Here is a 26,058-nt window from a genome sequence, read left to right as displayed (position 1 = left end):
ACACGCACAGAGACACACTCCTATACAGATAGACAGACAGACAGACACAGAAGAGCTCAGTTAGACATGCACACATACACACAGACACACGGAGAAAGACATACATACACACACACATAGATTGCCAGAATAGCTCTATTTTCTCTTCCAGGTGTGCCTTCTCCAGCCACCTGAAGATAGCTATCACATAAACACCGCCCCCCCCCCCCCCCCGCCCCCACCAAGGCTCATCTTCATCTGGCTGTCCATTCTCACTTTCTTCAATGAATTGTGTTTCTCTTTACATGTCTATTTCCAAAGCCAGCCCACAGAAGTATAACAGGAGAGTTGGAGAGACCTTAGAGGTCATCTAGTTCAACCCCCTGATTTTCTAGATGAGGAAACAGAGACCCAGGGAAGTTAAGTAACATGTCCAAAGCCACAGCAAGGAATAAGTGGCAAAGGCAGAATTGGAACCCAGGACAATCCTCTGACTCTAAATCCACACCCAACTCTGAGAAGGATGGGGGAAGGGGAGGTCAGACTAGAGGCCTCGAAAGTCCCTTTTGGTCCAGGACCCTTTCTACCCTTGCTGTGGGGATAGGAGTGACATAGCAAAGGAAGATCATGAACACACTCTAGAGAGGGCAGGGAAGAGGTCCGAGTCATGGACGGCCACCATTGTGATCTCTCCCAAACCATCTCTTGGATGTCCTATCAGAGACAGATCCCGGAGCTGCATGGACCACTCGGGTCAACCCAGTGGGACATTTCTGACGTCTTTCTGTATGGAGGACGGCAAAATGTTATCAAGGTCTTAAGAGGCTCTTGTTTTCATATGGGCAGATAACCACAAACTACCACAGGAGACTGACACATCACATCTGGGGAACATCTGGGGTAAACCCTGGGCTGGGGCCTCCCGGCTTCCCCTCATTGCCTCTGAGGTTGTCAATAACATTACAAATGACTCTTATCTGTGCATTCAAACGGGACCCCCACCTGGCAACACTTTGTTGGCAGCTAAATGCTACACCACATGCCTGGAAGCAAGAAAGCTGCAAACCTTTAAGAAATATTCTAACCTCGACTTGTCCCAGATTCAATCTGGAAATGCTCCAGTCACAGAACTGGTCAAAGAACAGCTGCCTGGGCAGCCCAATCTTTCACCAGGGCTAATGAATGGGCCCCCACAACCTACCTGAGGTCTGCATTTGCTCTCTGCCCAGTTAAGGGGAGATGTCTAGGTGGGGGAAGAAGGGGGCTAGCTAGGAGGAAGGAAAACTGGACCTTTGGCCCTTGGGATGAAAAAAAGGCTCACAGATGCTACCGCTTGGTGTTCCTCCAAAATCCTGGAGGCTTGGTCAATTCTTTAAGAAAAACTAAGTCAGAGGCATGGCTAGGGTCCTTGACCAAGCTTTCAGCTCAAATGTTACCTTTTGTAGGAGGCCCTCCCAGGCCCCCCCCAGTTGCCAGGGCCCTCCCCTCTCAGATTGCCTTCCATCTACTCTGTAGGTTTCTTGTGTGTATGTATATATTTGCATGCTGTCTCCCACATCAGAATGTGGGCTCCTCGAGGGCAGGAGAAGCTTTTGAGTTTTGTCTCCCCAGTACCTAGACCTCAGTAAGCACTGAATAAAATACTTCTTGATTGTGAGTTCTTACCTGGTTTGGGGATAAGTCCTTGGAAAGGCCTGAAAAAGAAATAAAAAATGAAACGTTAGAGCATGTACATAAAAGAGAACATAAACCTGATAGTAAACTGGGTAACGGGGAGTGGGCTGGGGCGTTCAATGGACCTTCTGGAGTATTTTCTAGGAATACTAAAATATTTAAAAGGGAAATATGAAACTTCTTGCAATTAGGCCCTCCCTGGGGGCTAATCCCAGAAGGCATCTCCCTCTCCTCCCCCTTCCCTTCCTCTGATATTTATATCATGGTTCTGAGCCTTTAATGGAGGCTGCATCCCATTGAGAGGGAGGGAGAGAGAGGATCAGAGATTCTGTCTCTCACAGTTCACTTGTCTCCCTGATAAATTGGGAACTGTCATTTAATTGGGGTTACCCAGCAGGACGGATGATAGCACTGAAGGGGGAGTGTGTGCTCATCGTCTCCTCTGGTTGGGGCTGGAACTCGATGTTCTAAGCTTCCTGAGCTGCTTCCTGGCATGTCTCAGCATAGCTGGATGGGAACTGTTTCCTTCTCCCCTTGGTGGCCTCCCTCCACACCCCTCCCCCACCCCAGCCCACCCTTTCCCTACCACCTCCCTTCTAAGAGGAGGTACCTGGTAACTGTGAACTTGATCTTGTCGGCCACTGCAAGTATCCTCTCCAAGTTTTGGGAACCAAAGGTACAGGGTTTCCGGAAGGGGATCCCAGGGGGAAGCCCCTCAATAATCACAGAGCCGGGGTTACTCTTGATCCGCTTGTAGGGAACTTGGACAGGGTACTTGATGCCTAAGGCTTCCCCTGGAAAACAAAGGAGAGGACCCACTTGGCTATCAACTTAACCAATCCAACCTAACCGAACCCAATGCAATCCAACCCAATCCATTCCACCAGCATTGGTCTATGGGCTAACCCTTTGATGTCATCAGCAGAGGGGAAACTCCTGATGAGGAAGCTCCTTCTCCCAGTGCAGAACAGAACTGGACCCAGCAAATTAAGAATCCTGAACTATTTCCTGGGGGCTCTACGGGTCAACTGATTTGTCGAGAGTCACACAGCCCATACGTGTCAAAGGTCAGACTTGAACCTTACTCTTCCTGATTCTGAGGATGGTTCTCTATTCACCAGGCTGTGCTGCCATGTACACATTTATTAAAGCAGTCGGTCCATCAATAAACAAGCATCTATGAAGTACTTACTATGGGCTAGGTGCTGGGGATACAAAGACAAGGGTGAAAAAGTCCTTGCCCTCAAGGAGCTTATATTCTGTTGAGCCCATATAGGTAGTTAAGTATGTACCTGTGTGTATGTGTGTGTGTGTGTGTGCGCGCGCGCGAGCGCGTGCAAGCACGTGAGCACACACACGTGCCCAAATTTGGAGGAAGGGGCCTATGTGAGTCTGAGTGTACGTATGAGGCCCCAGGACTACAGACATCAGAGCTGAGCAGAGGGGCAGGAAGAAGAAGGGAACTCGGTTTTTGTTAAGCCCCTACTATGTGCCAGGCACTGTGCTATGTGCTTTACAGATGTTATCTCACTTGGTCATCACAATAGCCCAGGGAGGCAGGAGCTAAAGAGACCCAGAGGGAGGATCCTCAGGGGCGTCTCCGGGACGAGATGCCGTGGGTACTAGAGGTTCACTGGAGCTCCCTCTCCAGGCCAGGGTCCTGCCTTGTTGATGCCACAAATATTGTAACAGGAAGGGTGAGAGAACAAGTTGAAGACACTCAGGAAGGTACATAGGGAAGAAGGCACAAGAGGCAAGCATCCAGAAAGGTAGAGAAACAAAACACAATCCGGATGGTGGAAAGGACACTAGGCCTGGGGTCAAAGGACCTGGGTTCCAAGACTAGCTCTTATATTTCTTATCTGTATGAGTTTGGCCAAGTTTCTCTCTGGGCCTCAGTTGGCTCCCTTCATAAATGAAGGGGTTGAGCTAGATGGGTCCTGGAGTCAGGAGGACCTGAATTCAAAACCAGTCTCAGAAACTTTCTAGTTATATGACTCTTGGCAAGTCACTTCACCCTGTTTGCCTCAGTTTCCTCATCTGTAAAATAAGCTGGAGAAAGAAATGCAAACCACTCTCTGCCAAGAAAACCCCAAATGGGGGCACAGAGAGTCAGACAAGACTGAAAAGCAACTAAAGAACAGAATACCCACTATGTGACAGAATCTCAGGACATGAAGGTTTTGCCTCAAGTTGCAGTTTCAGAGGATTTACAGCAGAAAGGGCCTTAGAGGCCATCTAGCGTCTGCAGCTCTAACTCCTGTAAGCCTGTGATCTTGGGTGAGAGGAGGAGCCTGAGGGTCAGAGAAGGCCAGTCATTTGGCCAGGGTTACACAGCTAGGATGTAGCAGGGGCGAGATACAAATGCAAGTTTGTATCATTCCATGTTCTCCTAGATTAAATGTGAAGCCACCACAGTGTGTCAGTTGTTCAAAGTGGGCTGAATCTTTGATGCATCACGGGTATCTAAGGTCCCTTCTGTGGCCCTGATTGTGGAGGGCCTCCCTTGGCCCCAGACAAGCTTCCCTCCACTCTACGCTCCCTGGCTGTCTTCTGGTCACGTGGTCCCTTGTACCCTCTGCTTCTCTCCCTCTGGAAGAATCATCCAATCAATACTGCCATGACTTGTGGAAAGAACGTGCTGATCTCCTCTACCATTCTAAGTCACTGTGGTCATCGTTCTCACAGGTGGTGTCTTGGCCCATTAGAACGTAAGCTCCTTGAGGGCAGGACTATCTCTGCTTTTGTACGTATCCCCAGATAGATTTGAATTTCTTGCTTCCTTCTCTCCCTCCCTCCTTCCTTTCTTTATCTTCCTTCCTTCTCTCTCTCTCCCTCCCTTCCTTCCCTTCTTCCCTCTCTCTCTCCCCCTCCTCCTTCCTTCTTTCCTTCCTTCCTTCCTTCTCCCTCTTTCTTTCCCTTTCTCCCTCCCTTCCTCCCTCTCTGCTTGCTTCCTTCCTTCCTTCCTTCCTTCTTTCCTCTCCCTCCCTTCCTTCCTCAGTAAGAGGTTAATAAAAGCTTATAGATCAAATAATCTATTTGGTCTTTAAGACCTTTCTTCTAGGAAGAGCATCGTCTTATCTGGGAAATTTTCCTTATCTTCTTCCTGAACAAAAGGACACTGGTAACTGATTCTCTCTCTAAGGAGGCACCAAAGTCATTAAAGGACGGAGATGGTGGCATGGAGCTAACAAGGGGCACCCCTTCACCTCCCCATACCCCCTTTGCCCCTCCCCCAACAAAAACTCACCATATTTTTTATTGAACAGATCCTGGACTTGTTCTCTCAGTGTGTTCGCGATGTCTATCCGCGAGAGCCTGGCATCATAATTTTCTGCAAAGGAAAGAGATGATTATGGATTTGGGCTGTTGAATTAAAAGGCACTTGGTGACTTTTAAGTAATATGATTTTCTAATTATAGGAAACTCCTTATCTGGCAATTAACAGATCTCTGGAGTGGGCCATCCACAGCCCTTCAAAAAGAGCATCTAAACAGAGAATGCATTTTTCCTTAAGAAGGCTCAATGATGCTGAAGCAGTGGCAAATCCAAAAGGAATGTTCCCAGCATTTGGATGGCCCCCAGACGGATAAATGAGCCCCAGAGGGAGAGATGCACAAAGAAAGGGATGCGAGGCCCCTCTCCCTTATCGCTCACGGGATCATTTTTATTAGATCAACAGTAAAGAGGAGTGAAAATGCAGCCTGAGCATTGTGGTCTCCACACCTGCTGCCTGACATGACAAATGGCAAGTGAATTCTAGGGAGAGTAGCAAGGGCTGGATAACTAACTGCCTAGGAGGTGTCACACTGCTCTCTCTTGCACAGAGACAGGGCAATGGACTCAATGACCTCTGGGGGCAGCTTTACTCTGTGTTCCACACTGGTGGGGTACAAAGAGCTCTAAGACACTGGCTCGACACTCAGGGAGTGTGCGGGCTAGGTGGGGAGATAAGACCAAATTAGATAATGATACGAAATTTAGCACCACGCAACAAACCATGGAGGAAAAGATGTTACTTTGTATCACTGTGCATGTCTCGTGTACATATCTATATCTATACATGACTTCCCTATGAGAATATAAGCTCCATGAGGGCAGGGACTGCTTGGCTTTTAGTGTTTACTCTCCAGGGCTAACACAGTCCTGGTACACAGGAGGTGCTTAATGCTCGGTTGACTGATTGATAAGTAAACTATAGCACACACAGGATTAAAAGAGGTCAGAGATGGGAGTGATCAATATAGGCTGGCATGTTCAAGAATGGCTTCTTGGAGGAGGTGGTATTTGAACTCTGTCCATGAACCTTTCCCTAGTTACTTGAGCCTACGTGATCCTTTCTCCTCACTAGGCACAGTTTAACATGTCATGGTTCTCTGTTGTTTTAGGTATGTAAGATGTGGCATGATGTAGTGGTGGCAAATTCAAATAAAAAGATTCCTGTGAGCTGCGTATTAAGTTAGAAAAAAAATTAACCTTGTTTATGTTGTATTTGTATTTATTAATGGTAAACATTTCCCAATTCCATTTAATCTGGTTTGGGCCATACTCTGGAGTTTTGTGCCAAGGGGAGACCTCAAGGGTGTCACCAGGGTAATGGACAGGGTCGGAATCGGGAAGACCCGGGTTTGAATCTCGCCCTGGACATCAGTGGCGTGGCTCAGTGTTACTTAACTTCTCTGGGACCAAGCTTCCTCCTCTGCAAAATGAGGAAGTTGGACTCAGTGACTTCTAAGGTCGCTTCCAGTGCAAATCTAGGAACATATGACCGCACTCTTGTCTCTTAGAGTGGCCATAAGCTCTCTGAGGGCAGGGGCTTTATCCTTTCCTTCCCCTAAATGCTTCACAGCACAGTGACTGGGCCTGGGGTCAGAAAGATTTGAGTTAAAGTCTAGCCTTACTAGCTGTGTGACCCTGGTCATGTCACTTAACCTCTGTTCCCTCATCTGTAAAATGGGGATTGTAGCCCTTACCTCCTAGGGGTGTTGTGAGGACCAAATAACATGATATTTGTAAAGCACTTAGCACGGTGCCTGACACATAGGATGTGTGTGTGTGTATGTATACACATATATAACATATATGTTTATTGACTATATATATATGTATGTCTGTATATATATATGTGTGTGTGTTTATATATGTGGGTGTATGTTTATATATGTGGGTGTGTGTTTATTGATTAATTTTTGTTTTCATCTATAAATGATCATGAGATGATCTGGCTTAGGCTAGTTTCATATCAATATTTCAGCAGACTCATTGTCCCTCTCAGCACTTCCTTTGCTTCATGAGGCAATGCAGTTCATGACCTTCTATTCTGCCTCCTTAACATTTTGCAAATAAATTTCTATTCTAAACAAGTGTTGCTGTTGGCTGCCTCACTTCTCTGTTTTGTCACAATTAAACGTTTTCTGATTAAGGTGATTTTTAGGTTCCTCTGGACTCTTCCTTGTGGCAATCGCTTTACGTTGGTTAAATTTTTGTAGGAAAGGATAGTAGTTGGTGTCAATGTTTTTTTCTCCATCCATTTTCCAACATCAAATTCTTGTTCAAATAGGTCAGGATGGAGTTTTTGTAATTTGCATGTGAAGACTTCTTCCTATATTTATTTGTTCCTCTAAATTTGGGACTAATTTTGACATCTGCTGTAATGAGGCAATGATCTGATTGCATAAAGAGAGGCAATTTATAAATTACTTTCTCATTCATTCATTTCATGAACATTTGTGGAAACCGGCTATTTTCTCTCTCAAGAGGCAGTGCAATGCAGGGAATGAGCACTGTCTTTGTAGTTAGGGGACCTGGTTTCAAATTCTGCCTTTGATTCCTACTACCTGGCTTCAGTTTCCTCGTCTATATAATGAAGGAGGTCAACCAAGATGACCTCTGAGGTCCTTCTAGTCCTAGTTCTACGATATTGTCAGTTTCCTGTTTTGTGTGACATTGTTTGCTGCTCATCACGCCCAATGAAAGTCTTCCGGCTCTCTCCTGAAAGAAAGTATTCATGACTCTGATCAACACAGAGACCAATCACCATTCCAAGGGACTGACCATGGAGCAGGAGACCCACCTCCTGACAGAGAGGCAATGGACTTGGGGTGCAGAATGTCACATTTTGTTTTGGACATAGCCAGTGTGGGAATTTGTTTTGCTTGATTTTGTGTATTTGTTAGTAGGGATTTTTTTCTTTTTTTTTAAATGGGGGTATGTGAGGGAGAGAAAACAGATTTTTATTCATTAGAAAAATGAAATTTTATAAAAGGAAAGTGTTCATGCTCCATAGGAGGGAGGCTTCTGAGCCGTCTATAGGTCTTTGTTCTATTTCATTTCTTAATCCTGAACCACATTTTCCAACATGTTTTTTTGCTATCCTGTTTATTCCCATCTTTTGTACTGAAGTCACCAGGTATTTGTCTTGAGCTGTTATGAAGGACCTCCTGGATTTCTGCGTAGAATTTCCCTACCTTGACATTCTCTACATCTCATGTTGGCTCGTGAGCAGAGATTATTTTCATGGTGGTCTTTTTAAAATGCTCATGATAACAATGCATGGTGGGATAACCAAGTGACCCCCTGCAATGATGCTTCCTGCTGCCTTTGCCTTCATGATGAAGGCAGCTCTGCTGACTTTTTTTTTGGTCCCTTCAAGAAGAACTCGTAAGCCAACTTTCTAAATCTCTTCTGGTTTGGTTTATAACAAGAAGGCAAATATTCATATGGCTCAGTCCCTCCAAGAGTATGTCAAGTCCCTGGTCATTAGGCAAAGATCTCCCAATTAGAACATTGATGGCTAAATTAATGTCGTATTAATGCCTAAAAATGACGTGGTTCTTAGCATCCTCTGACTCTATTCTGCCATTGTCAAAGTAGAAGTGGATGGGGCACCATTTTGGATAGTTAACTGTTTCCTGGGTTGCCATGGTCAAAGAATTCTTGTTTTCATGGTTAACCCCTCGAATTAGCAAGGGTGTTCCCAGGACAGCAGAAAACTGGTCCCCAGGACCATACTCTAAACCTTGCCACCATGGCTGGTAGAACCTGGCCGAGTTTGGGATCCCTTAGTGTAGCCTTCAAGAACCTGGGGTCAGTTCCAATCCAGGATGAAGGCGAGCCCAGTGATCTCAGAATTTGTAGGGCAGAAGGGATCCCAGTGGCTACCTAAGCTAAACCAAACCTGGAAAGAATCCTGATTATACCAAACCCAATAAGTAACTACCCAGCCTCTATCTGAAGACTTCCAAGGGAGGGGGAAACCATAACCTCCCTGGTTAAACTCTTCCACTCTAAGACAACTCTAACATTTCTCCTGACTTCAAACCAAAATCTGCCTCTCCATGACTTCTACCTGGTGCTGCTGGCTCTGCCTCTGTGGTCAAGCAGAACAAGTCTTATAATTTTTTTTTTTTGCTTTTTGGCAGGGTGAAGTGACTTGCCCAAGGTCACACAGCTAGTATAAATTTTTTTAAAACAAGTTTGTAAATTGTATCTTTTAAAAAAATAATCTTAATTTCCCAATGTATTTCTTACCTCTCCTTCACCCAGAGAGGCATCCCTAATCATAAAGAAAATAAAAGAAATAGAAAAGGACAAAACAAACAAACAAAAATATCAAACACAGTTTGGAAAGACTAGTAATCAACCTGGGGCAGCTAGGTGGCTCAGTGGATAGAGTGCTGGGCTTGGAGTCGGGAAGACTCATCTTTCTGAGTTCAAATCCAGCCTCTGACACTTACTAGCTGTGTGACCCTGGGCAAGTCACTTAAAACCCTGCTTGCCTCAGTTTCTTCATTCATCAAGTGAGCTGGAGAATAACACAATATTCACAAACAGAAAAGTTTCACTAATGTTCCCAGATTTAAGCCATACTTGAAGACAGCTATCAGAGGAAGGGGGACTTTGCAGGCTCATTGATTTAGAGCAGTAAGGGAAAGAGGCTATCTAGTCCAAACCCCTGGTATTATTTTTTTTAATTTTTAAAAAAGTTTTGGAGGGGGAAAGGCAGGGCAATTGGGGTTAAGTGAATTGCCCAAGGTCACACAGCTAATAAGTGTGTCAAGTGTCTGAGGCCAGATTCGAACTCAGGTCTTCCTGACTCCAGGGCCAGTGCTCTAAAACCCCTGGCACTATAAGAGAAAAACCTGAGGCTCAGAGAAGTAACATGACTTGACCAAGGTCACTAGGTTGCGAATGGCAGAGCCAGAAGTTGGTAGGATCATAGACTCAGAGTTGGCGGGGACCTTGGAGTCCACCTGAGCCAACCACCCCATTTTACAGATGACGAGACTGAGGCCCAAGGAGGTTCAGTGACTTTGGCTCCAGGTCACACAGCAGCGTAGGTGGAATTTGAATCTAGGTCCACTGATGCTAAAGTGAGTCCTCCTTCCACCAGAGCAGAATTCTTCACCTTTGTGTTACAGAGCCCTCTGGCAGTCTGAGGAAACCTGTGAACCTCTTCTCAGTGCGTCAGGCCTCCTTCACATAGCGGTGCTCAAGCCTGGCTCTTAGTCTGGTGACTCTGCTAACACAGGCTGCCTCCCCCCAGCCCCAAGGCCCCAGACCAACGCAACAATGCACTTTGAGCATATGGAGGCTTGTAAAGAGCCCAGTGCCCCTTCCCCCCCTTACCTTGAAAGCCCTGTCTTTTTACAGTCTCGTCCGCCAGGGAGTCCCCAGAATCTCTCTCTAAGGGTGTAAACAGAAGATGCACATAAGAAAGATAATGAAGACAAAACATGCCCATGAATGGAGAGACATATGACGGGAGGAGGAGAGCACAAAGAAGCAGGGAAAGAGAGGAGCCAAGGGGAGCGATGGAGAGGAGGAACAATGGGGGCTGCTGGGAGGGGCTGGCTATAGGGAGAGACCAAGAGGGGAGACCTATGGAGAGAGAAGGGGAAGACAGGGAATGTGTACAGGAGCCAGATCCTAAGAGGATCCGGTCTGAAAACAGATGCAGAGACCTTCTGTCTTATGTGACAGCTTTGCTATTGACCAGGTTCAAAATCCTACCTAGGGTCCCAGGGCTGTCAGTGGCTGTCTCTTTGATTCCTTCAGCAAGGAGCTCAGGTCTGTAAAACACCACAAACCAGACCATTAGAGAAAAGCATGCCCAGCAGACTGCCCACTCCCCACCTCTCCCCACAGTCTCCATCCACGGCAATTCTCGGACCAAAGGTGGCATGGTATAGGGAAAAAGAACAGAAGCAGGATTCCGGTGTTGTGTCTTCTGGTCCTGGCTCACTGTGTGACTCGGACAATACATTTCCCCCTCACTAGGCCTAAGTCCCCTTTATCAAATGCAGGGGTCTCTAAGGACCCTTTCACCTCTAGCATTCTATGGTTCCAAAGGGTTCAGGTCCATTTGGAGGGACCTGAGGAAGATCCTTGGCAAGGAGGAGGATTAAAAGGCCCAAAGCTGCATCCCCTGCCCTGAGGGAGCTGACAAAGTACTCTGCTGCCACAAAGTACTCTGTTTTGGAACAAAAGCTTTCTGAACATGGGCTCATGTCTCAGATGAGAAAACCCTGGGGTCATGGACACGACTGAACAACAACAACATGGAGGCATTTGGGGTTACTCCATCTCCCCCTATTGTCATCCCAGCTTCTCTTTGGGGGCTTTTCCTCTCTGGGTAAATGAGTCAGTATGACTTGGCTTTTAATGAAGCCAAACCATTATTCTTAAAGGCATCTGATGATAAAACCAAAGCAAGATTAATCCAGGTGCAATGCAAGTCAATCATGATTAAACACCTATGATGTTCAGAGCCTATAATACGTAAAATTGATGTAAGATGCAGCCCCTGCTTTCGCTGAGCTTAAAATCTAATGAGAGTGTAACTGACGCAAGGCACCAGCAACCAAAAAGGCCTCGCTCATCCACACTTGATCTCTCTCGTCCTCTTCCTCCTCGATCCTAAGGCTCTTCCCCTTGGAGACGATCTCTGATTTATCCTGGATAGGTCTGCTCTGTTCACAGTGGTCTGCATGTTTTTTCCCTCATTAGACAGTGAGCTGTCTTTTGCTTTTCTTGTATCCTCAGCAATTATTGAATGCTTGTTGACAATCAACCCACACCTACTACGTGCCAGGCTCTGTGCAAGCGCTGGCGATGTTTAATGAGAAAAATGAAATAGCCCTCAAGGGGCTTACGTTCTATACGGGGAGACGACATGTAGGTATATGAATGAATATACAACGAATACATGAATACAAGGGGCTTTTTGGGTGGGAGCGGGGAAGGAGGTTCAGGAAAGACCTCTATAAGGTAGCAAATATCTGAGGCCAGATTTGAACTCAGGTCTTTCTGATTCCAGGCCTGGCGCTCTAACCATTGTACCACCTAGTTGCTCTGATTCATACAATGACCAACAATGATTCTCGGATATTGAGGATAAAACCTGAGAGTGGATGGCCTCTTGATGCAGAATGAGAGCGACATTTTCAGAGATGGGCAATATGGGAATTTGTTTCTATGAGAATATTTGTTAAAAGTTTTTGTTTTATATTTCTCTACTCAATGTGTGTGTGGGTTAGGGCATGGGACGGTAGGGATAGAGCAGTTAAAAAAAGAGGGTAAAGAAGATCATTAAGACTTAAAAATGCAGAAAAAAAGGGCTACAAAGAAACACAGATTAGCAGGATGGCTTTGAAAGCGATAGGTGGAAATTTATTCTACATTAAAATTATATAGAAAGAAAAGTATTAGGTAACTGCATTTATGATATAAAATCAATTTTATATTGTATATTTTATAACATGGAATACATACTTTATGAGATATAAATATATCTATAATATTAAATGCTTGTACAATAGAAATATATATTTAATTTATATTTAAAAACCAGCTGTATATAATAGATTTCTGTAGCTTCACTGCAATTCTCTTTTTCTCTTTAGCTATATAATCAGAACTATCCATTTTATTTGGTGCTTATTTAGTTCAGAGTAAAAATGAAGTAAGCCTGATGATCATGTAGCCCTGGCCTACTCTGCTTAAGCCCTGGGGGTGGCTCCCTCTAAGATGGAGAAGGGACATTAGCGTTGCCTTTTTCTTTGCCTTCTGAGCCTCCTTTAGTGAGTGAGTGAGTGAGTGGGTGAGAGGGTGAGAGAGAGAGAGAGAGAGAGAGAGAGAGAGAGAGAGAGAGAGTGTGTGTGTGTCCATCAGAGCTGGACAAGGGGTCTGTGAGCAGCTTTCCAGAAAAAAAAAAGTCACTTTCCTCTGTCCAGGCTGGCACTCCGATGTTTGTGCTTAGATAGGGAACTTCTGGTGGGTCCCATGGGCCATTTCAACCTACTGTGGATTTTGTGAGGAGGATTCCAAAGAATCCTCTGGGGCAGGAGATTTGTAGTAGTAATATACAACTCCATGAACTGTTCCCCAGCCATGGCCTGACCAGAGGCTCGGCCCTAAATACTCAGACTGAGCTCAGGGCCTGACTATAGACTGAACCCTAATCATGACCAGAACTGAGCCCTGAGCCTGGCCAGAGATGGAGTCCTGAGCTTCACCACAGATCGAGCCCTCATCCTGACTAGAGAATGAGCTGTGAGTCCAGCCTAACCATGACCAAGGACTGAGCCCTAATCCTGAGCAGAGAATGACCCTTAACCCTGATCATGTACTGACCCCAACCCTGGCTCCAGACTGATCTTACCGTTGGTCATTGATTGACTCTTAATTCTGGCCCCAGACTAATAAACTGCCCCCAACAAGCTGGCTCGTGTGAACCAATAACGGAATGTAGCAGTCTCAATACCTGCTGCTCTCTCTTCTACTAGGAAAACCAACCAGAGTGTCCACCTTCTGGAAGGTCAGGCAGGACAGTCATCATCTTCTCAAGCCAAAGTCAGATTGTCATGTTATCGTGATACTTGCTGCACTATATGCCTCCCAAAGTGCTTTCACCCGCAGTCCTGATAGCCCCATGACGCAGGATGGGCAGAGATCACTCTTTGCATTTTATAGATGATAAAGGTTAGGTGACTGGTTCAAGGTCATACAGAGAGTTAGTGGCAAAGCCAGGCTGGCCTAGAATTCTTCCAGGACCCTGATTTCTCCCATTATATTGCTCTTGTTCATGGCTCCATTCTCCTTCAGTCCAGATACCAGCCGAACATGGGTCCAGCTGCCATCTTGATTCAAACATAAGCCCAAATAATTTTTTTTAAAAATAATGTCACGATGGCTGCCCCTCCCCCAAGAACACACAGTTCTAATTTAGTCATGGGGCTTAGCATGGGGGCTATTCTTTATTCCCACCCCACTTTTTTGGATGAATGATGTATCAGGAGCAGAATTTGAACCCATGCTTTCCTGACTTGGAAGCCAGCTCTCTATCTACTGCCTTTCACTTTGTTCCTAACAACATGACCACTGAAGGCCCCAACATCAGCACTTCCCAAATCTTGGTCCAAGGCTTGGTTCCAGGGGTTCGATCCTTCCTTACCTCTTAATGACAAAGTGGATGCTGCTGCTGGCCTCCAGGATTTTCCGGAGCTTGGCAATCCCAAAGCAGTTAGGCCTCCGAAGAGAGATGCCCTCAGGCAGCCCCACGACAAAGAGTTCCTCTGGGTACATCAGGAATTTGGAGTAGGGGACTTTGACAGGCTCGGAAATGCCAATGGCTTTCGCTGATGGGAAAAGGATTCTCATGAGTACAATACGGCCTCCGGGGGTTCCCACAGTCTGGGAGGTGGGGGAGCACAGGAGAGAGCAAAAACTCTTAATGGGGTACAGATGTCTCTCCTCCTCTGGGGCAACCTCACCGTGCTCCTTAGCTGGCCCTCATTCTGTGGCTGAAAGGAGAATTTTTTTCTCCCCCTCCCCCACTCCCTGACTCTACCTCCCTGGATTTCTTTAAACTAAAATTCCACTTTCTACAGGAAGGCTTCCCTAACTCTTCTGTTAATTATCTCCTATGTATCCTGTACATTGCTTGCTCTGTATGTATTTGTTTGCATGGACTGTCTTTAGTCTGTTTTTGTATCCCCAACGCTTAATACAGTGCTTGGCACGTAGTAGGTGCTTTATAAATATTTATTACTGATTGTTATCCACCTACCTCTCCATTAGATCATAAACTCCTTGAGGGCAGGGACTGTCTTTTGCCCCATTTTGTATCCCCAGAGCTTAGCCCAGTGCCTGGCCCATAGTAGGTGCTTTATAAATATTTATTGATTGATCAAGAGAAAAGAAGACATTCTGGTGAGACAATCTCTACATGGTAAAGCAGGAGTTACTGGTTACCCGGCAGCTCATCTGCATTTGTGAACTATTGTGTTGGGTACATTTTGTGCAAAGTCAGACGGTGCTTTAATCAGCCTGAGGTCTTTGATAGAGACAATGGGGGCTAATGCCTTCCCTTCTCAAGCTGTCTCTCCTCTCTTCTTTATAGAGCTTGGATGCACCTAATAATTTACATAGAGAATGGGGAGGAAGGGGGCCCACAGGGGCAGTGAGGACAGAGAAGGGGGGGGGGGCTAGAGACACCAGGTAAAACATAAGTGCCTTGAGGGCAGGGACTATTCTTGCCTTTCTTTGTATCCACAATGCTTAGGTACACAGTAAGCACTTAATAAATGCCTCTTGAATCACAGAACTCTGAAGGGCTGGACAATGAAGACTGTGGGTTACAAGGTCCGTGACTGCTGATTTCCCCACTGGATGGCGACCTCCTTGAGGGCAGGAGCTGCTACCTTTTGCCTCTTTCTTGTATCCTCAGTGCTTGGCACACAGTAGGTGCTTAATAGATACTTATTCACCAACTGCTGAAACTTTGCTAAGCCCTTGCCTGTTCTCTCAAGGAAGCCCACAGAGGTCACGGCACCCTGAGAGTCAGCAGGGACCCTAACACGGGCCACTCTAAAAACGGACTAGCTGGTGATGGGAGAGCGCTCCCCTGCCACACCCCACCCAGTCCCTGAGCCCCTTCTCACCATATCGTGTGTTGAAAAGTGTCTCTACTTGCTTCCGTAGGTGCCGGATGACGTCGCCGATGCCATCTGAAAGAGATCCCATTCCCCGGGCAGAATAAACCAGCTGCTTAGTTCCCATCCTCCCCCTCCCCCCACAGGGAGGAAAGCTTTCTACATACGTGATCTCATTTGCTCCTCACAAGAACCCTGGGAAGGAGAGGCTGCTATGGTCCCAATTTTACAATGGAGGAAACCGAGGCACAGAGAGGTTAAAGATTTGCTTGGCGTCTGTGCTTACGGCAGGATTTGAACTCACGGAGGGATCCACTCTACCCCCTAGCTCTGTTTCTGTACCAATGGCTAGGGGCCAATGAATTTTTCACTTTCCAGCTGAACACCAGCCCAATCTCCATCCTTTTAGTGGAGGACGCTCTTCTAGGAGAGACTGACTTTTCTCAGGGAAGCATTTCAGTCTCACAGGTTCCATGTACCAGGAATCTGGAGCTGGAGGGGACCTCGGGGGCCACCTAGCCCGGCCCCTCTCATTTTGGAAGCCCAGAGAGAAAGGCAGTAAATGACCCAATGTCAAACAGGTGGCATGTGGCAGAACAAGGACTTGTCCAGGGCCACACAATGTCACCATGGGCCACACTGTCCACTCTTCTTTACCTACTGTCCCTTGAGTGCTGGAAGAAAGGGCAGTGAGGATAGAGAAGGGGGGGACCAGGGGCTGTGAGGATAGAGAAGGGGGGGCCCGCCAGGGGAAGTGAGAATAGAGAAAGGGGGCCCACCAGGGGCAGTGAGGACAGAGAAGGGGGGCCAGAGACACCAGCCACTGGGGGCAGGAGGTGCAAGGGTGCTGGACAGGGGTGGCTTGTACGATCAAAGGAGGGGCTCGAGAGCTGGAAGGGACCTCAGAGGCCCTGGAGTCCAATGCCCTTGTTTTACAGATCAGGAAACTGAGGCTCCCAAATGGGATGTGACTTGCCTAGCTAGAGTCACACAGCTCATAAGTGGCAGAGATAGGATTAGAATCTAGGTCTTCTTCATCAAATTTGGTTGTCTATAAGCGAAGGGCCCAGAGAGGAGCTAAGAAAGATGGGACAGCCCAAAGCCCCATGAAAACCAGGCTGGATATGAGGAGATGTTTTTTAAGATTGCCTATGATTTTTTACCTTTGTCTCTCTGGTTATTTTTATACAATCTATTTTCCAGTTGTTAAAAGCAGTAAAAACCGTTTAGAAGAGCTCAGAAAGGGTGTGTGGGTGTGTGTGGGTGCTTGGTACATGCCTGCTTGGGGACAGAAAGGGGAGGGGATGAAGCTGGGAGGCTGTGCCCTGTTTGCCTCCATCAGCAATAGCAAAAGATCTAAGTCTATCCTGGGAGCGATCAGCAATGTGGAAGTCAGGGGGCGTAGTGGACAGAGCATTAGAATCAGACTCAGGAAGACCCGAGTTCAAATCTCATCTTCTGCAGTTACAAGCTGAGCAGCCCTGGGCAAATCCTGTAACCTCTCTGTGACTCAGTTTCCTTAAAAATGGAATAATAATGTCGACCTCACAGAACTTTCGTGAAGAACAAATGACGTGATATACATAGAACACTTTATAACCTTAAACCTTCAAAGGAAAGCTAGCTCTCATCAGAGTGAGAAGTCTTGGTATTTCTCATGAATGCACACGACAGCCTTCCTACCAAAGTTCCAGGAGAGGAGGGAAGGTGGGGAGGGAGATCGGACCATTGGTACCAATCCACCCATCTGGGTAGCCCTATACCCACTGACCCAAGATGTGCCCCCCTGAGCTCTGGGCTCTTCAGCGCTTCCGAGCCACGAGGATGATCCGTAAGGTTGCTGAGAGAAGGGAGAAGAGAGTCTTACTCAACCTATTCTGATAAAAAAGACACAACCGAGTTGCCCAACATATTTTTGTGTCATTTCTTTCTTGAATCATTTGTTCCGGGGCTGGATGGGGTGGGTTTGGTGGTGTGCACTGCATACATTTTTCTTGGAGGAGCAGAGAACTGGTTGCTAAGCATTTACCAGCATGCCCTTGGATATAATCCTTAGGGAGTCGACTCAGGGAGTGTTAGAGTTTGCATGGTTTGGTGTAGAGAGACCCAGATTGGGAGCCAGAGGACCTGGGTTCAAGCCTGCTACTTACTATCTGTGTGACCCTGGGTGGGTCACAAACTCCCTGGACTGGTTTCCTCATCTGTAAAATGAGAAAGTTGGACTAGCTGACTCCTAAGGTTCCCTCCAGGTCTTAAATATATAATTCTACAAAGATTAATGCTTGAGCTGTATTTTATGATATGATCTTTTATGGCTAGGTGGTGCAGTGGATAGTGCCGGACCTGGAGTTAGGGAGACCTGAGTTCAAATCTAGCTATAGATACTTACTAGCTGTGTTACCCTGGGCAACTCACTTAACTTTTGCCTGCCTCAGTTTCCTCATCTGTAAAATTGGAACAGTAATAGCACCTACCTCCTGGGGTGGTTGTGTGGACATAAGTCATGGATCCATTTGGAGCTGACTGTGTCATGTGATATGAGATGTTGTTCTAATCCTAATTTCCACCATACTAATTTCCAGCTCTCCCAGCAATCTGTAACTGACAGAGAGTTCTTACCCTAGGAGTTGGTGTCCTTTGGTGTACTGTGGTTCTAGGTTGGATTTTCTTCTGGGTCTTGTTTAACTCATTTATTCAATGAATCTTTTTTTTTTGAACCACTGTCAGATAATTTTGTTGATAATTGTTTTATAGCATAGTTGGAGATCTGGTCCTGCTAGGTCCCTTTCATTCCTTCTCCCCCTCCTTCCTTTATTTTCTTTGAGATTCTTGACCTTCTGTTCCTCTAGAAGAATTGTGCACTCTATTTTAACTCAGAGCTCTGGGAAGCTAACTCGGGCATGTCTGTAGAATGAGTCGCACTCTTGAATCTCACCAGATCTGTTTTTGGAGACACAAAGACCAGGGAAGCCCTTGGAGGCCTGTTCACTGTGGTCCCTTCTCTGCCTGCTTGCAACTCCAATTACCAAAGTGAACTGGGCTAACCCCTGACCTGATTCAGCTTGAGCCTTTCAAGCTCATTTTTCATCGCCATCTTTCCTCAATGCTGGTTAGAAAAGTCTGCCTGCCAGTGTCCAGTCCTCCTGGTGGCCCACGCACACACGTTCCTTCTCCCTGTGGTCTCTACCCTGAGCACAGGGAGAGGGTATCACTGCTTCCACCCCAGTCTAAGCTATGTACACGTGAGTATAGTAGGGAATCAAGACTAAAGGAAGTATGATGGAATGGGAAACAGGAAGACAGATGAGGTGGAAGAAAAGGGAACAGAGTACAGAGAAGAAGTAGCAGACAGATGGGGCCAGGGGCAAATGAGAGCTATTGATTACGCTATCCCTCATCCTGCCTTCCCTCAGCTTCTTACCTTCCACCTGCTTCTCTTCGTGCCGAAGGTCTTCACTGTGTCCTTTATCTGAAAGGGGGAGCAGAGAGAGCCTAGTCATTCTCCTTTCTTCTCCCTTCCTAACCCAAGCCCCACTCCCACCACAAAACATCAGAAAGGGATGCCTGGAATTACAACAGGAATGAGGAGGTAAGGTAGTAGGGGGTCAACTCCAAAGAGCCTAAGCTGAGTCTTGAATTGCTCTGTACCTTGGGTTCCCATCTGTAAAATGGGCACACTGCTAGTTTTTAGTATAGCTATCTGATTATTTCTGGATAAATGGGTGGAATGGAGTGACCAGAATGTCCAAAGTTTGGGGCATTTTCTTAGTTTTCCTACTTTTGCTATTTTAATATTTACTGTTTTATATCCTCTTTATTTCCAAATATATTTCTCCCCACCCTGCTAGATACAAAGCACAAAAAAGAGCGTGCGTGCGCGCGCGCGCGTGTGTGTGTGTGTGTGTGTGTGTGAATCAGCTTAGTAAAATACACTAGCACAGTGATAGAATCCAATAGGGAATGCAATGCTCTGCAGGGATATGGAAGGAGTATGATAGTACAGGAAAATAAGTGCTGAACTTGGGGATCATGGGACCTGAGTCAAATCTTCCCTCTTCCGCTTAACTACTCTGGGCCTCAGTTTCCCCATCTGTAAAAGGAAGGGGTTGGACTAGAGGCTTCTGAGGTTCCTCATAGCTCTAGGTCTAACATCCTACAACACATTTAGCGTAGACAATGCTGAGGAAGGCCAGAAGTGTGTGAAATCTAACATTTATTTGTTTGCTCATTCATTCATTCATTCATTCATTCATTCATTCATTCATTCATTCAACAAGTCTACTATGTGTCAGACATTGTGAGGGTGCTGAGGATACCAAGAAAAATGGTGCTGACATTCTATTGAAGGCAAGACCGGAGTTGGGGAGACAACTGTGTGCATAGAGAAGCAAATACCAAATGTATACAATGTAAAAACAAAATAACCTTTTGGAGGGCTCTAGTAATGAGAGGGGATCTAGAAAGGACTCATATAAGAGGCGGTTAGTGTTTGGGGCAGGCCTTACAGGAAGGCAGAAGTGAGGAGGGAGTGCATTCTAGGCACGGCCCATGGTCTGGATAAAGATACGGGCGAGGGATGGAACGCTGTGTCCACCATCTTGGCTACAACACAGTACGCAAAGGGGATTAATGTAGGACAAGCCTGGAAAAGCAGGCAGGAGCCAGACTGTGAGCGGCTTTAAATGCCAAGCAGAGGAGTCTACATTTGATCCTGGAGGAAAAGGGAGAGATGCTGGAGTTTATTGAACAGGAAAATAGGAAGGAGAGAAAGAAGGAAGGAAATGTGCATTTATTAAATACCTACTGTGTGCTAGGCACTATGCTAAGCACTTATTTTACAACTGAGAACACTGAAGCAGGCAGAGGTTAAGTGACATGCCCAGGGTCACACAGCTCATAACTGTCTGAAGCTTCCTGACTCCAGGCCCAGGTGTGCCAGCTAACTGCCTTGAGAAGGGCTTTAAGCCTATCTGCTTTGGCAGGTGAGAAGGGGGTGGAGATTGAGAGGGGAGAACTAGTATCAGGGAAGTGAACCAGGAAGCCCACTGTGAGAGACTTCTGGGTCACATAACCAACAAGAAGTAAGAACAGCCATTTTCTCCAATCTCTACTCTCAACTCCACCCCCCCTCCAAGAGGAATTGTGTGTCAGATATGGACAGATTAATTACAGCTGAATTTATAAAACAAGAAAATGAGAAGCCAAGAAGGTAAAAAAGCCTTATGTATCAACACTAGTCAACATTAATTTTTAACACAGCAAGTTAGCACCTTTTCACCACCAGTCTCCACGCTCCAGTGGGAGTGGGTTTGTCCCTTGAACCCACACTTAGATTTCTCTCTTGTTACAAAGACGTTGCCAGCCCACTCTACCTCTGCTCTCCATCCCCACCCCCATTTTCATTGCAACAAATGGAAGACACTAATTCTGCGCCATGTGGGGAAGAAAGGGGCAAAGGAATCAGGCTTTCTTCTGCCTGTGTGGCCTCTAGGTTAATGAACCTGAAAACTGTAGAGAGTCTGTCCAGAATGCCCTCCCCTCCCTCCCCTAATCCTGCAAAAAGTAGAAGCTGATTCAGCCCAGCCAACTAAGGAAAGGATAAAAAAAAAAAACCTGAACTGGGACAGAGGGTCACTGTGAATGACTACATGAAGTCTGAAGGGAAGGGGAATAAGTTATTTAGGGTCAGCTTTGTAGCCTCAGAAAACACGTGGGGCAGCAAGTAAGGCCAGTGAAAAGCAAATCCCCCAACATGTGAGGAGGCTGAGGCAGTTATATAGTCTGATTCCTCACATGTACCCACCATCAAAGGGGGAGGAGTCAGAAAGTAAATGACTGGGAAATATGAGCGGAATAGTCTGAAATGCCAGATTTCAAGAGGAAGAAAATTCAATTAAAAACCTAGAATACAAGTAGATAAGTCAACAGAGAGGATACTAAAATTAAAAGGAAGTGTAAGTACTAAATCCTCAGAGAGATTACAAAGCTCTCTTAACAAATATTACAAGACGAATGAATTGAATCAATGCCTGATGAAATACTGAGCCCTGTGAAATCTCAAGACAGCATGGAGCAACAAGAAGATATTCCAGAATGGTTCAAAAGAGAAATGAAAGCCATGAGAGCAGAAGTTAGAAAGGAACAATTGTCAGAATCTAATAGTCTTCCCTGTCTAAATAATTAGCATATTAGAAAGACTTAACTAAAGTGCGGGAGTTTCTCCAAAGAATCAAAAGAAAGAATAATAGATTTTGAATAGAAAAATACCAAATTGGAGGAAAAGCAGTCAGAAGAGAAGAATAAGGCAGTAATGTTTAAAGAGCGCATGATTTCTATTCAAGGAAAAGCAACTGACCTAGAAAACAGGATGCACAAAGACAGCTTATGGATCACAGATCTCCCAGAAGAACATGACAAATCAAAAAAATCTGAAGGCTACGATGAAGAAAATAATACAAGAAAATTGCCCAGAACTTCTGACTACAGAAAACAAAGGACCAATCATAAGAATACACAGCTCACCTTCAAAAAAACAAATTACTCCCCCGCTCCTGCCCCTAATCCTCATGCTTCAAGCTCCAAGACACATTAGGGCTAAATTTACCAATTCCAATGACAATAAATTCTTCAACTAGACAGAAAAGACCTTTAAATGTAAATGAAAGAAAATTTAAGCCTCATATGACTATTCTGCAACCATTAAAAAACACAAAAGAGAATGGAATAATAGATTTTAAAAAGCAAAAGGGTTTAAGTTGCAGCCTCAAATGACCTATGAACCTGAATAATCAATGGGTAAAGATGGCTATGGACAGCTATGTGGTGCAGCACATAGAGCGCTAGCCCTGGAGACAGGAAGACTCCTCTTCCTGAGTTCAAATCTGGCTTCAGACACTTGTGTGACCCTGGACAAGTCACTTCACCCTGTTTGCCTCAGTATCCTCATCTGTAAAGTCAGCTGGAGAAGACAACACCAAATCAGTATCTTTGCCAAGAAAACCCCAAATGGGGGCACAGAGAGTTGGACATGACTGAACAATGCCAGATTTGGCATTTAAAGCTCTTTATGTATAACCCGACCCCCTACTACCTCTCCAGCTTCTTACATTTTAATCTCCTCCATGATTTCTTCAATCCAGCCACACTGGTCTTTTGTATTTATTTCCTTTCCCAGGGCAGTCCATGCCTTTGCACTGGGTGCACCTGCCCCCCCTCCTCCATCTTGCTCTGCCCCCACCCCCTGGCTTCCTTCAAGATTCAGCTCAAATCTCCGATTCTGCATGTACCTAAGTCCGTGCATGCTATCTCCTCCATCAGAATCTAAGCTTCTGGAGGGCAGGGACTGTCTTTCCCTTTCTTGCTACCCCCAAGGCTTGGCCCAGGGCCTGGCACATAGTAGGAGTTTACTAAGCGCTTACTGACTAGCTGATCGTGTGAAGGGAAGGGGCTGGATGTCAGAGATGCTGCGGAGGCAGAATTCATTGGATTAGCAAACTGGTTAAGTAGAGGAAAGTGTTTGAGTGGGAAGAGTTAAAGATGGCCCCAAAGTGGGAGCTTGGGAGACTGGGAGGGGGTGACGCTCTTAGCAGAAATAGGGTGAGCTTAGGGGGGAAAATAATAAAGGAGACAGATGGGGAAACATGGTTTTCCTTGGTCCTACATCTCCAGACCCTTCCTCGAGGCTGAAAATAGTTTCAGGACAAAACAAAGTAGGATCACAGGGTCACCGGATCATCGATCTGGGGCTCAAAGGGACCTCAGAGGCCATCTGGTCTTCCCCACCTCATTTTACAGATGAGGAAACTGAGGCCTCAAGCTCGCCTGTGGTCATGTGGCCAGGAAATGTCACATTTGAACTCAGGTCTTCCTGACACTAAGGCCCCCATGCTCTATCCAATATATGGCATCGCCTTCTCAAATAACAAGAATGGAAAAATAATAGTAATTGACATTTATAAAGCCCTTGGAGGTTTACAGACATTATGCCATTGTGGGGTGAGTATTATTAGCTTAGGTGGCCCAATGGTTAGAGTGCTGGGCCTGGAGTCAGGAAGACCTGAGTTCAAATCTGCCCTCAGATACTTATTAGCGTATGACCCTGGGTAAGTCATTTAACAGCTGTTTGCCTCAGTTTCCTTACCTGTAAAATGAGGATAATGATAGCACTTGCCTCTCAGTTTCTGTGAGGATCCAATGAGATAATGTTTGCAAAGCATTCAGCAAAGTACCTGGCACATAGTAGGTGACATATTTCTTCAGTTGTGTCCAACTCTTCATGGCCCCATTTGGGGTTTTCTTGGCAGATACTGGAGTGCTTTGGCCATTTCCTTCTCCAGCTCATTTTACAGATGAGGAAACGGAGGCAAGCAGGGTGAAGTGACTTGCCCAGGGTCACACAGCAAATACCTGTCTAAGGCTGGATTTGAACTCAGGTCTTCCTAACTCCAGGCGGGGTGCTCTATCTATTGCGCCACCTAGCTGCCTAAGCACTCTATAAGCACTAGGTATTATTACATTTATTCCACAGATAAGAAGACTGAGGTTCAGAGAGTCCAGGTGATCTGTCCAACCTAAGGCAGCTAAAGGGTGTGGGGCTAGGGGGAGCTGGAGGGAGTCTGGGGCAAAGGGTCATTTTAGGTGGCTACTGAGGTCCTTTCCAAATCTAGGTCTCTGACCCTGTGATCTCTGATTTATGAATAAACTGGCCTGCTTGCAGGTGAGAAATGATAGGTAGGTGTAAGATCACAGAACGCTAATTATTTTAATGAAGCGTCTGTTGGGAGTAAAGAGGGGGCCCCTCTGATGAGAGGCTGTCCTAATTTTATTGTACTAATTTCTGTCATCAGCCATTTCCATGGGAACAGATGGATGCTGCAAACAAAGAATTAACGAGCCTTTGATGAAGCAAGATTTAGACAGAGAGATTTCAGCTGGCCCGGGCGGGAGGAGAGATAGAAAGCGGGAGTCACAATCTGGGCAGAGATCAGGGCGCCGGGAATTCACCAAGATCATCGTTTGCTCTGAGCACAAACCAGCTCCCGGCCAGCTCTGCTACGAGGGACACCTTTAAGTGAACCCAGAGGTGGGCATTTCTAGAGGCACCTGAGCATTACCTGTTCTTTGGGCAATGCCCAATGTTGGGGCCACCAGAAACGTCCTGGTGCATGTTTATAAATCGAGTGGAAAGAAGCAAGGAAAACCATGGGATTTTCACTAATTTTGCAATCTCAGCCCATCTCAAATCCTAGCTCCTTCCCAAAGCAGGGGGGATTGGGTGCCTCAGCACTGGGTTCAAATCCTGGCTCTGCTTTGGATTTACTGTATAACCTTGGACAACCTGCTTCCTGTCAGATCTGGGATAGAATGACCTCTGGGGTCAGTTAGGCTTCTTCTGCCTGGGCCCAAAGCCACACAAATCACACCAGTATTATGTGGCAGGGCTAGGATCTGCCTCCAAACCCCAGAGTTTCTGTTACTTCATGCAGAATGTCTGGGCCTCAGGTTCCCTATCTGTAATATAAAAGGGTGACCAAATGACGTCGTAAACCCCATCCGGCTCTAAATCTATGCTTCGAGGCCTTCCCAGACCATACTTCCCTGTAGAGGTTGCTCCCTTCTCTGAACAATGGCCACTCATTTGGCAGCCAGGGATGGCTGGGTGGTACAGTGGATAGAGCATTGAGGTCTCCGACACTTCCTAGCTGTGCGACTCTGGGCAAAGCACTTCACTGCAGTCTGCCTCAGCTTCCCCAACTGTAGGATAAGGATAATAATAGCACATCCCTCCCAGAGATGTTGTGAGGAACAAATGAGAAAATATTTAAACAGAGCCTAGCACAGAGCCTGGCACATAGTAGGCATTTAATAAATGCACTTTCCATCTCTCCCCTTGGCACTCAGGGTAAAATGGCAGAATTAGATGGATGTTTGAGCTCATCTAGCCTAACATCCCACCTGTGAATCTCTGCTATATGCAATGCTGAGAGGCAGGCATCCAGCCATTTCTTGAATCCTTGCAGCAATGAGGAACTCACTACCTCATGAGGCAGCTGATTCCACTGTTGCAGAGTCCTCCCCGCTAGGAAATACTCGGGCCCAAATGTGCTCCCCGTCACTTCTTCTGATGTCTCCTGTCTTTGAAAACTGAAGCTACACAGAATAAACTTTCTCCCTTCTCTATGTGACAGCCTTCGAATGCTTGGAGGAAGCTCCTGGGCCTCCCCCAGAGCTTGTCCGTAGCTCCCACTCCTTTGACTGATCTGCACATCATGGATGGGAGATTCAGGACTGGACGGGGTCTCAGAGGCCATCGAGTCCACTCCCCACACTTAAGAGATGAGGATATTGGGGCTCGGAGAAGGAATGCAATTCGGCCAATTTCACGTAGTAGCTGAGGCAAGATTTGAACATGGGTCCTCTGATGCCGACTCAAGAGCTCTGATCATCATACCACACTGCCTCCACACTTACA

The 26,058-nt window shown here is 46.2% G+C and overlaps 1 protein-coding gene across 2 annotated transcripts in view; it reads right to left on the bottom strand.

Moving 5' to 3' along the window:
• Positions 1 to 26,058, bottom strand: part of GTF2IRD1 (GTF2I repeat domain containing 1) — a 139,475-nt gene that overhangs the window by 54,100 nt on the left and 59,317 nt on the right. For both annotated transcript variants that reach the window (XM_036767163.1, XM_036767162.1), the window contains exons 15-22: positions 19,009 to 19,056; positions 15,597 to 15,662; positions 14,108 to 14,291; positions 10,666 to 10,724; positions 10,282 to 10,338; positions 4,904 to 4,987; positions 2,264 to 2,447; positions 1,645 to 1,673 (exon numbers count right to left, since the gene is read on the bottom strand). In XM_036767163.1, coding sequence (XP_036623058.1) covers positions 1,645 to 1,673; positions 2,264 to 2,447; positions 4,904 to 4,987; positions 10,282 to 10,338; positions 10,666 to 10,724; positions 14,108 to 14,291; positions 15,597 to 15,662; positions 19,009 to 19,056 — 711 coding nt within the window. The remainder of the gene's footprint in view (positions 1 to 1,644; positions 1,674 to 2,263; positions 2,448 to 4,903; positions 4,988 to 10,281; positions 10,339 to 10,665; positions 10,725 to 14,107; positions 14,292 to 15,596; positions 15,663 to 19,008; positions 19,057 to 26,058) is intronic.

Source organism: Trichosurus vulpecula, chromosome 7 (genome assembly GCF_011100635.1).
Source record: "Trichosurus vulpecula isolate mTriVul1 chromosome 7, mTriVul1.pri, whole genome shotgun sequence".
Lineage (NCBI taxonomy): Eukaryota > Metazoa > Chordata > Mammalia > Diprotodontia > Phalangeridae > Trichosurus > Trichosurus vulpecula.
The sequence above is the reverse complement of the archived record's forward strand: the minus strand, read 5'-3'. Positions and strand labels throughout refer to the sequence as shown.